At 50.3% G+C, this 14,396-nt stretch overlaps 6 protein-coding genes across 6 annotated transcripts; 3 read left to right on the top strand and 3 right to left on the bottom strand.

The window, feature by feature from the left end:
- Positions 1-122: 122 nt before the first annotated feature.
- dppIV (prolyl dipeptidyl peptidase DppIV) lies at positions 123-2,494 on the bottom strand (the record flags this gene model as incomplete). Its single annotated transcript, XM_041706603.1, has 2 exons — positions 123-2,423; positions 2,489-2,494. 2 exons carry the CDS (start codon positions 2,492-2,494, stop codon positions 123-125), a joined length of 2,307 nt encoding a protein of 768 aa, XP_041558972.1.
- Positions 2,495-3,583: 1,089 nt separating this feature from the next.
- On the bottom strand, positions 3,584-4,217 carry APUU_51488S (uncharacterized protein; the record flags this gene model as incomplete). The annotated part of the gene is made up of 3 exons (XM_041706602.1): positions 3,584-3,835; positions 3,893-3,982; positions 4,050-4,217. 3 exons carry the CDS (start codon positions 4,215-4,217, stop codon positions 3,584-3,586), a joined length of 510 nt encoding a protein of 169 aa, XP_041558971.1.
- A 1,700-nt stretch (positions 4,218-5,917) lies between these two features.
- APUU_51487A (uncharacterized protein) lies at positions 5,918-6,699 on the top strand (the record flags this gene model as incomplete). Its single annotated transcript, XM_041706601.1, has 2 exons — positions 5,918-6,516; positions 6,576-6,699. 2 exons carry the CDS (start codon positions 5,918-5,920, stop codon positions 6,697-6,699), a joined length of 723 nt encoding a protein of 240 aa, XP_041558970.1.
- A 1,319-nt stretch (positions 6,700-8,018) lies between these two features.
- On the top strand, positions 8,019-10,592 carry APUU_51486A (uncharacterized protein; the record flags this gene model as incomplete). The annotated part of the gene is made up of 17 exons (XM_041706600.1): positions 8,019-8,243; positions 8,299-8,460; positions 8,511-8,618; positions 8,671-8,741; positions 8,790-8,900; positions 8,947-8,973; positions 9,021-9,063; positions 9,112-9,154; positions 9,201-9,291; positions 9,342-9,355; positions 9,404-9,520; positions 9,578-9,983; positions 10,035-10,106; positions 10,154-10,200; positions 10,255-10,328; positions 10,387-10,517; positions 10,568-10,592. 17 exons carry the CDS (start codon positions 8,019-8,021, stop codon positions 10,590-10,592), a joined length of 1,767 nt encoding a protein of 588 aa, XP_041558969.1.
- A 614-nt stretch (positions 10,593-11,206) lies between these two features.
- On the top strand, positions 11,207-12,739 carry APUU_51485A (uncharacterized protein; the record flags this gene model as incomplete). The annotated part of the gene is made up of 1 exon (XM_041706599.1): positions 11,207-12,739. The coding sequence occupies one exon, from the start codon at positions 11,207-11,209 to the stop codon at positions 12,737-12,739; it is 1,533 nt and encodes a 510-aa protein (XP_041558968.1).
- Positions 12,740-13,006: 267 nt separating this feature from the next.
- PEP1_2 (pepsin-like aspartic protease) lies at positions 13,007-14,355 on the bottom strand (the record flags this gene model as incomplete). The annotated part of the gene is made up of 4 exons (XM_041706598.1): positions 13,007-13,344; positions 13,398-13,649; positions 13,705-13,982; positions 14,033-14,355. 4 exons carry the CDS (start codon positions 14,353-14,355, stop codon positions 13,007-13,009), a joined length of 1,191 nt encoding a protein of 396 aa, XP_041558967.1.
- Positions 14,356-14,396: the final 41 nt, after the last annotated feature.

Below are 14,396 nucleotides of genomic sequence, written 5' to 3'. Positions count from 1 at the left end.
GTTAACCCCGAGGGCCGAGGCCGAGACCGGGCGGGTTTAAGAAAATGCCGAACAGCAGATATTATTGAAGAACATGAGTGAAATATAAGTACAACAATTAAAGACTACAGAGGACTAATAAGTTAAGCCATCCACTGGTGCCGCTTGCTCCATTGATGTGTATCCTCCGTGTCCGACCGCTTCTTCTCCTCGTACAGCCTCTGCGCCAGCTGTCTGTACAAGAAGACATTGCCTCCGTTATATCTAATGCTGTGGTCTGAATCTGTAAACCACTGCACCTGCAATTGCTCTGGTGTGACCCCGTCTCCGATCAGCGTATCGACTAGAGCTGCAGCATTCTGGAAGTGAACATTGTCGTCGCCGGTGCCGTGCTGGATCAGGAATCCTCCCTCCACATTCTTGAAGCCCTCGGTGCGCCGGATGGCGGTCGTATTATACCCGTCCTCGTTCGTTGAAAGCGTCTTCATGTACCGCTCGGTATACATCGAGTCATACAGTCGCCAGTCGGATACAGGTGCAGTTAGTAAACCGAGCGAGAACGCACCGCTGTCGGTTTCGAGAACCTTGCCTGTCAGGTAACCCCCATAACTCCAGCCCCAGATAGCAATGTGATTGGAATCAATCCATTCTCGCTGTGCGGCCTGTTTCGCAGCATATACCTGGTCCTCTGCCTCAAGGCTTCCAAGCTGTTTGGCCACCAAGGAGCGGAATTCACGACCCTTATAGCCAGTGCCGCGGTTGTCTACAGTCCATGTAACGAATTCGAGCTCAGGATCGGACGCAATGTATGCATTAAAATCGAGCTGATTCCATGCCTTGCTAACTTCTTGTGCCCCTGGACCGCCATAAGGAGTGAACAATATGGGATACTTCTTATCCCGCGAGAAGTTCGGCGGCAGCCTCTGCATTACGTTCAACTTCTCTCCGCTCGGGATGCTCAGCTCAAAGTAGCTGATTTCGGGTAACGCGTAGCCTTTGAGCTGCTCAATAAATGCTGCATTGCTGGTGAGAGTGCGGAGGGGAGCCGTCTGGTTCACGGAGTAGAGCTCCTGGTATGGAACATCTGGACCGGCGTAGGTCAGAATGTAATATCCAGCCTTTGCAGAAAAGGAAGCACTCCAGTATGCTTCCGCAGTGTCGTCGACAAGGGGCTTGATCTTGAAGGTCTTGTATGACACTGAATACAGGTGTCTCTCGGTGCTGTGGTGCTGCGTCGAGAGATAGTATACGAGCTGACGCTGTTGATCAACGCTCACCACCTGCGTAACCTCCCATTCTCCCTCAGTCAATGCGATGGGATCGCCGCCCGAGGTCGAGAAGAGGTACAGGTGTGTCCAGCCGGTATGGTCGGACAGATCCACAAAATAGGTAGAGGATGCATTTCTACCGCTGAGTGCTCCGACGTACGCTATCGACAGCCAGTTATCCAACCAGCCGTCGGTACCATCGCGCTCATGTGCGACTGCAGCCTTGCCAGATTCCGTATCCACGATGACAATCTTCTGCTCATCTTGCACACGGTTGAAGGCCTTGACAGCTACAGCGCTGTGGGCGTCCGTCACCCAGGCCACTTCACCAATGACCAACTCGCTAGGATCGAATGCATCGATCGAGATAGGCGTCACCTCATTATCGCCAAGCTTGAGGATACTCAACTTGACCGTTGGGTTTGTCTCTGAGACCTTGGGGTATCTGATCTCGAGCTCTCGCGGATACGGGGGTGCAACCTCCTGGCTGTCCATGTAGTACGGGACAGTGTACGTAGGAACGCCAGTCTCGTTGAAAGTCAGGAATGCAAGCAGCTCCGCGTCAGGCGAGAACCAGATCGCGAACCGGTCACCCAGAATCTCCTCTTCGTAGATCCAGTCGGGCACGCCGTGGAACAGATCTGGTCCACCGTCTTCAGTGATCGCAGCCACCTCGCCATCAACCCAGGTAAACAGATTATTTCCGCGTACAAACGCGATGGATTTCCCATCGGGACTCCATTGCGCGTACTGGATATCGCCGACCTGACCCTTTACTAGCGGCAGCGACTCGAATGTCTCCACATCCTGGATGTAGTAATCCGCGAAGAAGGAATGGCGGTACTGCTTCGTGTAGTTAGTTGCCCACAAGACAGACGACAGATCAGGGCTGATCCAGTAGTCGTACGCGTCGTCTGGCACCTGGTCGGCTGGGACAATGGTCTGCGATCGGTTGGTGACGATGCTCTCTATCTTGATGCTGCCGTCCTGCTCCTGGAAGACGTACTCCCCGTCATTGTCGGTTTCGATCCATTGCACTGAAATCGACGAGGGAGACAGCTCAGACGCGACCACCGTTTCATTGAATGTCAGTCGTTTTGATCCGGTCGCTCTGGGCTCGCGTGGTCTCCAGGGCACGGCAATAGAGACGCCCACAAGGAGGGACAAGGTAGAGAACTACGCACGTTAGCATTCACTTATTCCTATTTAACAATTATAGCAATATAGTTCAGGTCGCATACCTTCATTCTGCAGGATCCGACTCCAGCAATTCACTCTGGCGTCTGCGTTTGGAATTTCCCAAATCCAGCACGAGGAATGCGCGAGACCCCCCAATTTAAAGCAGGCGAACCCCGCGCAGCACAATAACAGTCCCAGCTTATCAGACACCAGCAGGATGAGCCTTTGCATTCAGGAACATGCGCCAAGGCGTGACTGCGTCCGGCCGGCGATAACCGTCGAGTGTCTGTGCAGCCAGAAGGCGCGATCAGCGCCATCGCGTGCTTAGTGCTGCAACCCAAGACTGGCTCAGATTAACCAAGACGCTTAAAAAGGGGATGGCTTCTCCAAGGTAGCATGCCAAGGATGGAGTCTTGAGATTGCAAAGGCAGTGTTGGTGTTTATATATGGCTGTCTGCCAGGCACCTGGTGACTGACGCAGACACTGCATGAAGTAGGCTTTTATAGGGTAAGTTGAGATACTCAAGACAGGTTTGATATTTTCAGTCATAGTATAGACGTTTTCAATATTGACGGCCAGGGTATATTACTATTGACTCTTGTTCTCGCTTTCACCCTTGCTCCTCAACCCGAAGATTGTTGACAATAGCCCATAGCCATCCTCACGATCAAATCTCCGATTCCGATTGAATCATCACCGGGCATTTCGGATGGCGTCGCAACAACAATATGCAAGGCCATAAAAGTAGGGACATAATGAAGAATAAAAAGTTCCTGCCGTTGTTCCTGGGCTGCTGCGCAGATTTGCAGTTGTTGCCCTGGGGTATGATGCCGGAAAACCGGATTTCAGGATATATGTGACATTCTTCACTAGAGTCTAAGCGTTATTTGACTCGTCGCCGTGGAAGTATTAGGGGCCACGATGTGGAAGTGTATGGCTGACCGTAACAGGGCCTATCGACATGGACGAAACTGCATCCGCTTGATAGCAACTACGCGTACGATGTATAAAAAGGCCCAATATTGATAGAGTTGTCGGAGAAGCGCCGATATAGCACTTGATAATGAAGTAAAGTATAAGATGCTAGTGGTTCTGTTCCCGGTATAGAAGCAAAGCCAACCTCGCTGTTATACTTCTGTCCTTAGCTCCGCCTAGGCTAGATGTTCAGTGTTGCTTCATGATCAAGGCCAAGTGAATGCTCAGCCTGCTTGATATGTTTCTCTAATCGATCCAGCCGATCAATTCTCTCTGGACAGCGGCCACCCACAATGCCAATAATCTCAAAGGCGACGGTATCAATGATGTCTTCCAACTTGCGGAGGATAGGTTCAATGACCGGAGCGAGGGGCCCAACGCGATGGGCATTTTGTATCATCGTGTTCAAAATTTTATTCGCGGTTTCAACAAACTATGTAGGTACACAAGAGTTAGCAATCAGCCCGAGTAATTACAAAGGTCAATTTACAAGAGTGTATTCTCTGCCATCGCAAGGATCCTGTCGGTTTAAGAGGCTAACACACATCTTTACAAAATCTCCTAAGTCGTTCTCAATTTGCTGCCATGTGAAAGGAAGAGAATGTCAGTTACGGTGGGCTTTTGCAAGCATGGGATTTGGAACGTACCGCAGCGACGCCGTCAGTATTGCCAGGAGCGACGGAATCGATAAGACTAATTATCTCCGTGCTCTTTTGGTTGACGGTGGCGAGGCTGGGGCCAGCATTGGCAGTGCTTCCAGCAGCGATGGCAGAGGCAGCAAGAGCCAGGGGAAGGAATATCTTGGAGACTCGCATTGTGGAAGAGGCTATGGATAGCAAGTTGGGCACTGAGAAGGGGAAACCTGGGAGGAATCCGGCAGAATGGCTGTTTTATACACAACTCTCTTAATGCTCCTCGCCTCTGTGGGCTGCAAGGGCTATTGAGACACTAATGCGAGGCCCCTTGGGACTTGGTATTGATCTTCTTTTGTTTTCTTTTTATGTGCCCTTCGCCCCATAGTGAAAGCAGAATCAATTGGCACGGTGTAGCTATGGACGATGTCAGGCTGAGCTAAAAGTAGGCCTTATACAAATCGATAATCTGAACTTCCAAAGGCCCCACAGCACAAGGACGCACTAGATACGGAACAGGAGCAGATCGTAGTCCTAAAGAGCGAAGGAAAAGGACAACCTGGCGAGAGAACTCTCCAGAGCTTGGGTTCGCGTTTCTTTGGATCCCCAAGGCGAACTAATGCACTGTGGTGGACTGACCAGCTATCCATGGATCCAGATGTTCGCTGGCTCAGTTTACTGGGTGTCTAGACCATCAATTTCACAGTGTAAAGGCCATCTATTGACCTCCACTAGTGTAGTTGTGATGCTGAAGTACAGCCTCAAAAGACCCAAGAAGGCGAATTCATTGTTCCCTACCCTGTAAATTGTTATTTGTATATCTAACTTTCAGAGGAGATATCGGCCAGACGTGACTATTAATCCCTCGTAGAAAGTCATTAAGTACGCTTACCATCGTATATGGAGCCGACATACGAGCTAACGAAGAACATATATACCTTTCGCTACGATGGTTGGTTTATCATAATGCGATGTTAATAATATCAAACCAGAATAACAGCATCCCGACATGAGTTGTAGAAGAACACGGTATTGCAAACTAATGCTCCGTGTCGGTTAGAATCTCTCAGAGACATGAAGTTGAATTATACAAAGCCGACGATGGCTTGGTAGTTGCCAATTCCCCACTAGGATGCGACGTTGCTTAGCTTGATGATCCCTCAGGCCAGGCCAGGGTCTAAAAGACCTAACACAATAGTGCTTGCATGATTTAGTTGGTGACAGCGATCTATGATAGGATTTATGCACTGCAGCGCAGTCTTCCACAGGAGTACGGCCCGGCCCGCTGACGTCCCAAATGTCCTAGTTAAGCTAGTACTGCTTGATAGGTGGTACACTGTCAATTAATCAGGCCATTTCAAAGTGTGAAAGACAGGAAAGCTACCGCCAGAGAGAGGATAATCGGGATCCCAGCTAGGGTTGGCCTATTATGCCATACCTGACAACGACCCATTTGGGACTATGCACTGCGAATGCAATACTAATAATAGAAAAAACCCCGACCGCTGATAGACTTCGGTAAATACATATTTGAGTCTATTGCCAAATTCAGAACGTAGAAAAAGCCTTTTCTTTTGGTGCCAGCAATTCCCGGATCAGGCACTTGAGCCCTAGGGTCGAAGTTCAAGCTGGCTGTGGAGGTTAGTACTACAATTCCTAGAGTGCAGAGCTCTGGACATACAGGGCGATCCCAGTACAAATACAGTTGCTCTCCAATCATTATATAAGCTGCCGATGGAGAGGCGTTGGAGCCAGTTAACTCACTAACTAACCAACTAGTTATCCCACCCCAGCTCTGAGTCATCGACCACAGAGACGAACTCTCTCGAGACCCCCAGAGCATTTCAAGTTGTCATCATCCACATCTCAGCACTGTGCCCAAAATGACATGCAACAAGAACGTCGTTTTCGACGTCGTTGGAACCCTCGTATCCTACGATACCCTAGTCAGCACCATGGACATTCGCCTGGGCGACCGTCTCCGCGCCGAGGGCGTCAAGCCCTCCCTGCTGGCAAACACATGGATTGAAGTCGCAGAACGCGAATACACTTACCTGAGCATGTCGGGCAAGTATGTTCCCTTTGTTGAATGCATGGCTAGGCTGTTCTTTCGCGTGCTGTGGCTAGCCGATGTCCCGAACCCAAGGCAATTTGCTACAGACGAGGACGTCAAGGCCATGATGGACGCATACAGCGACCTTACTATGCGGCCTGGTGCAGTGGAGTGTATTCACAGGTTACGCCAGGCTGGCTTCACGGTCTGGGCGTTGACCGCTGCGGATCTTGATGGTGTTGCTGGTCTCTTTACAAAGGCTGGTGTGGAGATGCCGAAGGAAAACCTGCTCTCGTGTGACCTGTACGGTGTTGGGAAGCCGGATCCATTGGCTTATGAGCCCCTGCTGAAGCAGCTGGCTCAGTATGGTACGAAGCCATGGTTCGCGGCGGCTCATTGTTGGGATGTTTCAGCCGCGCAGAGAAGAGGGTAGGCCTATCTTGCCAGTGTGTTCTAAGTTCTTGGTTTCCCTAACAATCTCATTATAGCTTCCGTGGTGCTTACTCTCTGGTCTTGGAGAAGGATAAGCTGCCTGAGTTATTTGGCGAGATCGAGGTCACGGCGGATACATTGCTAGAGATGGTAGATGGCATTATTGCCGCATCAGAATAAGGGTTTGGTCTAACGAGAGGCTGTAAATAGGGTATACTAAACCTTGTAGAATCGAATATAACCAAATATATAGAACTGGCCCGTCCGATACCGATAGCCGCATAAGGGTCAGTCTTGCATTGAAGGCTATATTCTTCTACCTTTATAGATATAGTGTTCTTCTGTCTGATTTGCTGCTGTGACATTGCATTTCGAGAACTTGGCGAAGGGCGCAAACATTACAAACGAAAAAAAGCTCTGGTGATGATGATGGGGAATATGAAGACATCTTGTATGAGTTGGAGTTTTGATGTTGGACCAATGTTTTGCCACCATATATACATGCCCGTACATTTTGCAGGGTAAGCCAACAATGGTAATCACAAGCAAGAGATGACCTATAATGATATCCCGTATATCCGTGAACCAGAAGGCAATTTGGTTTCTCAGCATTATTATTCCTCTGGCCAGACCAGATTCAAACAGACTGACCCTAATCGTGCTTTCATGATTTAGTGGATGACATTGAGCTACAGTACGATGCAGGCATTGCAACAAAGTCTTCAGCGAGGTGCAGGCGTACGGCCCGACCCGCTGACGCCCTGAAGTTAACTCAGTGGGTTAATACACTTCTACTAATACACTTCCACTCAAATTAAGCCGCTTTAAATAAAGTGAAGGCAGGCAGGCTACTGCCCGAGAAAGGAGAATCAGGATATCAGCTAGGATCAGCAGCCCATTATGCCATACCCGACAACGACCCAGTTAGGACTACGCACTGCGATTGCAATAATAGAAAAAAGAAAAGAAAAAAAAATATCAACAGCTGATGGACTTCGGTGAATACATATTAGAGTCTATTGCCAAGTTCAGAACGTAGAAAGAGCCTTTTCCGGACCGTCGTGGAGCTTGTGTCTGTGCATATAGTTATCTGCATCAACCCCACCAGAGCACGACATTTACGCCGGTGATTGTCAATCAACCGGCGTCCACTAACCAAACTGACGCAAGACACCGGCAATATCACATTATGATAAATTCCCCTGCCGGAGAATTTCTATCGTTTCTAGAAGCATAACGTGGCCAGCTGCCGGTGCTGGGGATCCTGTCAAAAGCACAAATGCGGATACAAAAACATTCTATCACCAATAAAATCCCTGGCAGATAAGATACTAGAGGAATGACAAGGCGACGCCAAGAACTGGCATGATATCGCCATACATATCCAGTGTTTCGTCACGAAGCTAAGGCGAACCCACCGCGTTAGTTCTCTTATAAGAAGAACTTTTATCGCAACCACCGACAGAACTTTCAACGGATAGCCAGGGGATACAAGCAAGATGTCCGACAAGAAGCCAACCGTGTCCAGCGTCCCCGACGAGTCTGCGGCGCCCTCCGACCATGACAGCGTGAAGAGCAAGGGTGCAACCGACTCCGCGCCGCCTCTGGCGGCCCCGCTAGCAACTCATGAAGGGCAGCGGACGGAATCAGTGCTGGGTGATGCAATCTTGCGGTTCTTGCGAATCCGCAGGGGACCGAAGAAGGAGGTGTACGACCTTGATGCCGTGAGTATACGCATTTGATCCAGTATGTAGCTAAAAGGTTGCTAACTTGATCAAGATTGCAACCCAGCCCAGCATCTGGGACTCGGAAAATATCGACGAGTACAAAGAGCTGTATATCCACTCCAAATGGGAGAACTGGCGCGCATTCGATCCCGGTTTCAGGTGGACGTGGCGCGAGGAGAGGGCGGTGCGTCGCAAAATTGACCTGAAGATTATGGTAAGCATTCTAAATCTAATAGATTAATGTGGATCTGGTTAACCTTTCAGTTCTGGGTCTGTATCATGTTTGCTGCGCTCAACATTGATCGGGGGAACATCTCCAACGCTGTCTCAGACAACATGCTGGACGATCTGGGCCTTACGCAAGGCGACTATGTATGTTCCGACAACAGCAGCATTGGCCTATTGATATACTTACGACTATCAGAATACCGGCAAGACCATCGAGCGAGTGGGTTTCCTCGTCGCAGAGCTGCCATCTCAGATCCTCTCCAAGCGGTCAGTCATCTCTCTCTAAAGATGTATAAATGCAACTGACTCTGGTAGAATTGGACCCGACATGTGGATTCCTATCCAGATATGCATCTTCAGTTTAATCTCAGCTCTGCAGTTCTTTCTCAACGGGCGAGCCTCGTTTCTCGCTACTCGTTACCTGATGTGAGTACATCCTCACAGAGTATATCGGTCTCTGCTGACTTGCCAGTGCCACATTCCAGGGTGGATTCATCCCGTAAGCATTATTGTCTATAAGCATGCGACATGACTCTAATTTCGCAGTGACACCATTCTTTACCTGAGTTACTTCTATACCGGTCCAGCGGTAAGCTACCCTGCGGCTCCCCGACTGGCCCTTTACTGAACATTGCAGCTCCCCGTGCGACTGGCCTGGTACTGGATATCCGCTCAACTAGGTATGGTATTATAATTGACTTAGAGAATACCTGCTCACTGTTCCAGTCCAAATTGTTACCGGCTTCGCTGCCGTCGGTCTTTTATCCATGCGCGGTATCCTAGGATACGCTGGCTGGCGGTGGATGTTCCTCATTGAGTAAGTTTAGCTGGCCCGGAATACATCAACACCACTAACAAGTTTACTAGGGGAATCTTTACATGTACGCAACTCTAAACCATCACCCCGGCACACACTAACCTCAATCCAGTCCTTGTCGGCGTTGCCTCGTTCTTCCTCATGCCCCAGTGTCCGGCAAAGACCAAGAGCTGGTGGAACCCGAAGGGCTATTTCAACGAGAAGGAAGAAAAGATAATTGTGAACGGCGGTGAGATACTTGAACCTATATAAACACTGTTCCAGAGCCACAAGCTAACTATGTCAGTGATCCGCGACGACCCCCAGAAAGGAGGAATGTACAACCGACAAGGTCTCTCAGTCCGACAGATCTGGGAATGTACGAAGGACTATGATATGTGGCCATTATACGCCCTTGGTCTACTCTTTGGTTTACCAAAGTACCCTGTAGACCAGTACCTGACTTTGTCGCTGCGTCAGCTCGGATTCAACGTCGTCCAGACGAATCTGCTGTCCATCCCGTACATTGTCGGTGGCAGTGTAACCATGCTGCTTATCACGGCCTTTAGTGAGTTGGTTAACAATAGGAGTTTTGTGGCGATGGCGGAGGATGCTTGGTTATTGCCCTGTTTTATAGCACTTCTTGCTCTTGCGGACCCGATCAGTCCGTGGGCTTACTTTGCTATTGCTACGGTCTTGCTGTCGTTTCCTTAGTGAGTGACACCTCATAAAGACTGATATGGTATCCAACTGACATTTAACAGCACCCACCCGATCCAAGTTGCCTGGACCAGTCGAAACGCAGGATCTGTACAGAACCGGACTGTTTCTGCCTCGTGAGTAACTCGTGCTGAAGCAATGACTCCACCTAACACGTCAATAGTCTGTACAACATGTGGGTTCAAGTTAGCGGAATGATAGGCGCAAACAGTACGTCCCCATTGCAATACCAAAGCAATTACCCACATATTAACCATCACCCAGTCTACCAATCCAGCGACTCGCCCCGATACTTCAAAGCGAACAGGGGTCTACTCGTGATATGCATTTGGATGTGTGTAAGTTAGCGTCAAATGCCCCATCTACCTAGCTATTCCAGAACTGACATCACACTAGGTATTCCAATACCCAGGTACATACTTCTACTACCGCTGGCGCAACCGGTCCAAGGCCAGAAAGTGGGATGCCATGAGTCCTGGAGAACAGCATAATTACCGGCAGACGACGACGGACGAGGGAAATAAGCGGTGAGTTTAAGTTTCCACATCCATTGACGTTGGCTAATTCTTCATGACAGCCTTGACTTCCGGTTTGCGACTTAGGTTGGAGCGAAATGGCGGAGAACCGGTCTTAAACATTCTTTGAGAACTGTGGTTGGCCGTCTAGAGACTTATAATATATATTGGAATACGTTTAAGCACCTATTGGTCCCCGGATGCCAAGGTAGCTCCTATATCGGGCAACTCTTGTACTATATATAAAACGGCATTGTCCCAACACGGCGTACAAGAACAACCATTTGCTGTACAATCCTAGAAGCTGAGATTTGGTAACCAATTGAAGACCCAAAGTCAATACTGCCCTAATAGATCGATAACAAGCAATAGTATAACACGATACAGCCATGACAGTATCATTATATTACCCTATATAATAAATTCTGCCACCACCACTAAAAGATTTCATGTGCAGGTATTCCTACCACCACGGGAAAACTTTACCCAGCGGGCTAAATGCTTAACTCCAAATGGACATTAGAGTGCATGAAAGCGTCTAGCTACCCCGGATAATGGCATTGCCTCCACCTACCCCAATTCCTGCTGATCTCCCCAGTTCCTGCTGATCAGCCCCCACGGGGAGAAGTCCATAATCCATATAAGAGTCCCACTCCACTCGTTTCCCCTGTTGACCAATTTCCAACCTAGGTCGTTTCAAAATGCCCGCAATGCAGGGTAGATCTATCACTTGCGGCATCACCGTCGCCTGCGGCTCTGGGTTCTTCCTCTTTGGCTACGACCAGGGCGTGTTTGGCGGCATCCTCAACGACAAGAGCTTCCTCAAGACCTTCAATAACCCTGACTCCACCATCCAGGCCCAGATCACCTCCACTTACTACCTGGGCGCTATATTCGGGGCCATATTCTCACGCTTTATCGGGGACAGAATCGGGCGCCGCAAGGCCATTATGCTGGGATCTACGTTTCTCACCATAGGAGGAGCCTTACAGGCCTCTGCAAGTACACTGGCCCATATGATCATCGGCCGCATCGTGGGAGGTATCGGCACCGGTCTGAACACAACTGCAATCCCGATGTGGCAGGTTGAGACGTGCAAGCAGGATCACCGGGGCAGGCTGGTCGTGATGGAGTTGATACTCAATATAACCGGCATTGCGGTGACAAGTTGGATGAACTACGGATTCACATTTCTACCGAATAACTCGGTCTCGTGGCGGTTTCCTCTCGCGTTTCAATCATTCTGGGCCATTGTTACCTTCTGTCTGGTTATCATCATGCCCGAGTCCCCTCGCTGGCTCGTATTGCGAGGTCGACACGAGGAGGCTCAGGATGTCCTCGCCCGGATGATGTCCACCGACTTTAACGACCCGGCAATCCTCAACGCCATGCGCGTACTCATAGCCACAGTGACCCACGAACGCGAGACAGAAACAAGCGCCATGGCCGACCTCCTCCGCAAAGACCGCACGCAGACCCTACGCCGAGTCTGTCTCGGCGCCGGCCTAGGTCTCATGCAGCAGCTGTGCGGCGTCAATATCATCGCAAACTACTTACCCATTGTGCTAACCAGGTCCGTCGGACTATCCGACCGTCTCGCCCTGATTCTATCCGCAGTCTATTCCCACGCGCTTACCCTCTGGGCCGCGGCATCCATGCTCGCCATCGACTCGCTCGGCCGAAAGGCGCTCCTCCTCGTAGGCGCTCTCGGGCAAGGCGTGGCCTTCTTCCTAATCGCCGCCGGCGTCAAACTCGGTACCTACAACATGTCCATCTTCGCCGTGGTATTCATCTTCGTATACAACTTCTTCTTCGGGATCTCGTTCCTATCCATCCCGTGGCTGTACCCCGCCGAGATCAACTCGCAGGCGATGCGCAATTTCGGCACGTCGGTGTCGACGGCTGTGAACTGGACGTTTGTGTATGTGGTTGTGCTGATTACGCCGCTTGGGATTGAGAATCTGGGGTGGCGGTTCTATCTTATGTTTGGGGTGTTTAATGTTGCGTTCTTGCCGGTGCTTTGGTATTTCTATGTCGAAACTGCAGGGTTGGCGTTGGAGCAGATTGACCGCGTGTTTGAAATTCAGTTTGAGAATTGGAGAGATATGAGTCTGACAGCAGCCCGGAAACAGGTTCTCTTGGAGGTTGAGGTGGCAGGGACTGATGAGAAGGGGGTTGTGTCTACATTGCTGAAAGAGGATACGGAGCATCTGGAGGATGTAGACAGGATTTAACCCCTAGTGCCTGTTTGATCACAGCAAACTTTACTATAATTCATTAACTACATAGATGTATTGGTTAAGGAGCAGAAGTTCGTAGGTTTACGCTGGATTGGATCACATTTACACTCAAGCAGTGCTTGATTTACTCAATCTCGCATTCAAATATATACAATGCCACCAGTGCTTCATACAGACCTCATGCCTTCACTCATCGAGCAAGAAAGACCCTCTCATCAAAACATCCTCATCTCCAATCCGACATTACAAACAATAAACCTCCTAAGCCTGAGGCGCAAACCCCAACTTCGGCCCCCTCGAATCAAAAATAACATACTGACTCTTCAGGAAAACATCACCAAGAATCGAAAACCCCAAGCCCTGGTTACTCTGGATGCCACCAAAGCAAGTCTCGCTGCCCTCAGTGAGCGGCGCCCAGTTGATATGCTTGCCCGGGACAACAGCGACGTAGTTGCCGATAGTGAGGGTGAAGGCGGGCACGTCGGTGTCGCAGGGGAACACCCAGCCGCCGGCTTGTTGGTCGTTTTTGGCGGAGGAGACTTTGTCGTAGTAGGCTGAGACGACCTCGTCGTCGAGCATCATCAGGGTGGTCCCGGTGTCTAGATATTTGTTAATTGTGGTTGTTGTTACGTGTAGGACTTCCTTGACATACCAGCAATACCGGTGAGAGAGCTGGAGGAGTTGCTGTCGCCATCACCGACGCCGTAGCTATCAGCGGTGAACTTCCAGAATCCATCGCTGCTGTCGACATCAGCGTACGCGATAGATCCGTTGTACTTCTTCTTATCGATGAAGCCGAAATCATAGGCCCCAGGCGCGTGGTGTTTCAGAGCGACGGCGAAAAGGGGAGCGTCCAATTCCCCCTTAACAGTATCGAAGAATGTTTTCTGGGGCTTGGGTTGGACTATAACTGGATTAGATGGTGGGTCCAATTGTGTACAATATAAGCAGGGGCATACCAGTGTTGATAGCGCTAAAGGCCAGCCCTAGCAGACCGTCGTTGTTGCGAGTCTGCACAAACTGCTCGCTGATCTTCTTGGCCGATTCAACGGCCTGGCCTCGTGCGGTGATGCTGCCTACAGAGACGGTGTCCTTGTAGACATCACCGCTGGCACCACTGCCGTCTCCGTAGGAGATCTCCCAGGTGTACCCGTCTAGCTTGGTGGAGTTACCAGCGGGCTTGTACGTGCTGTGGCCAGATTGCTCTGAGGCGGGGAGCTCAGTCGAGAAGACCCAGCTGGATCCTGTCAGTTCGGGAACAGCTGAAACACGTAGTGTACGACATACAGATCCGCGGAGCCGGTGTCAAAGTCCAAGTTCAGAACTTTGCCCCCGACAGTAACGGGAGTCAGATACTGGGAATCTTCCTCCTCAGGGTTGGCGATGACACTGCCGCTGCCGGCTGCGTCCTTGACGTGCTGCGGCACGGTGGCACCATACTTGCCCAGGGCACTGGCGTAAACACCGGGGATGTTGATGGGTTTGGGTGCGGACTTTGGGGCCACGACCTGGTTGACGGTGAAGCACTTGCGAGGTTTGACTCCTGGCAGGGCGGACGCGACGGTGGAAAGACCGAGGGCGATGGTCGTGACTTTGCTGAAGACGACCATTTTGGAAATCTTAAAGAGTGAATAGAAAGCGAATGAAGGTG

The sequence above is a fragment of the Aspergillus puulaauensis genome, chromosome 5 (genome assembly GCF_016861865.1).
Source record: "Aspergillus puulaauensis MK2 DNA, chromosome 5, nearly complete sequence".
Classification (NCBI taxonomy): domain Eukaryota; kingdom Fungi; phylum Ascomycota; class Eurotiomycetes; order Eurotiales; family Aspergillaceae; genus Aspergillus; species Aspergillus puulaauensis.
Note: the sequence above shows the minus strand (reverse complement) of the source record. Positions and strands in the feature narration are given on the sequence as shown.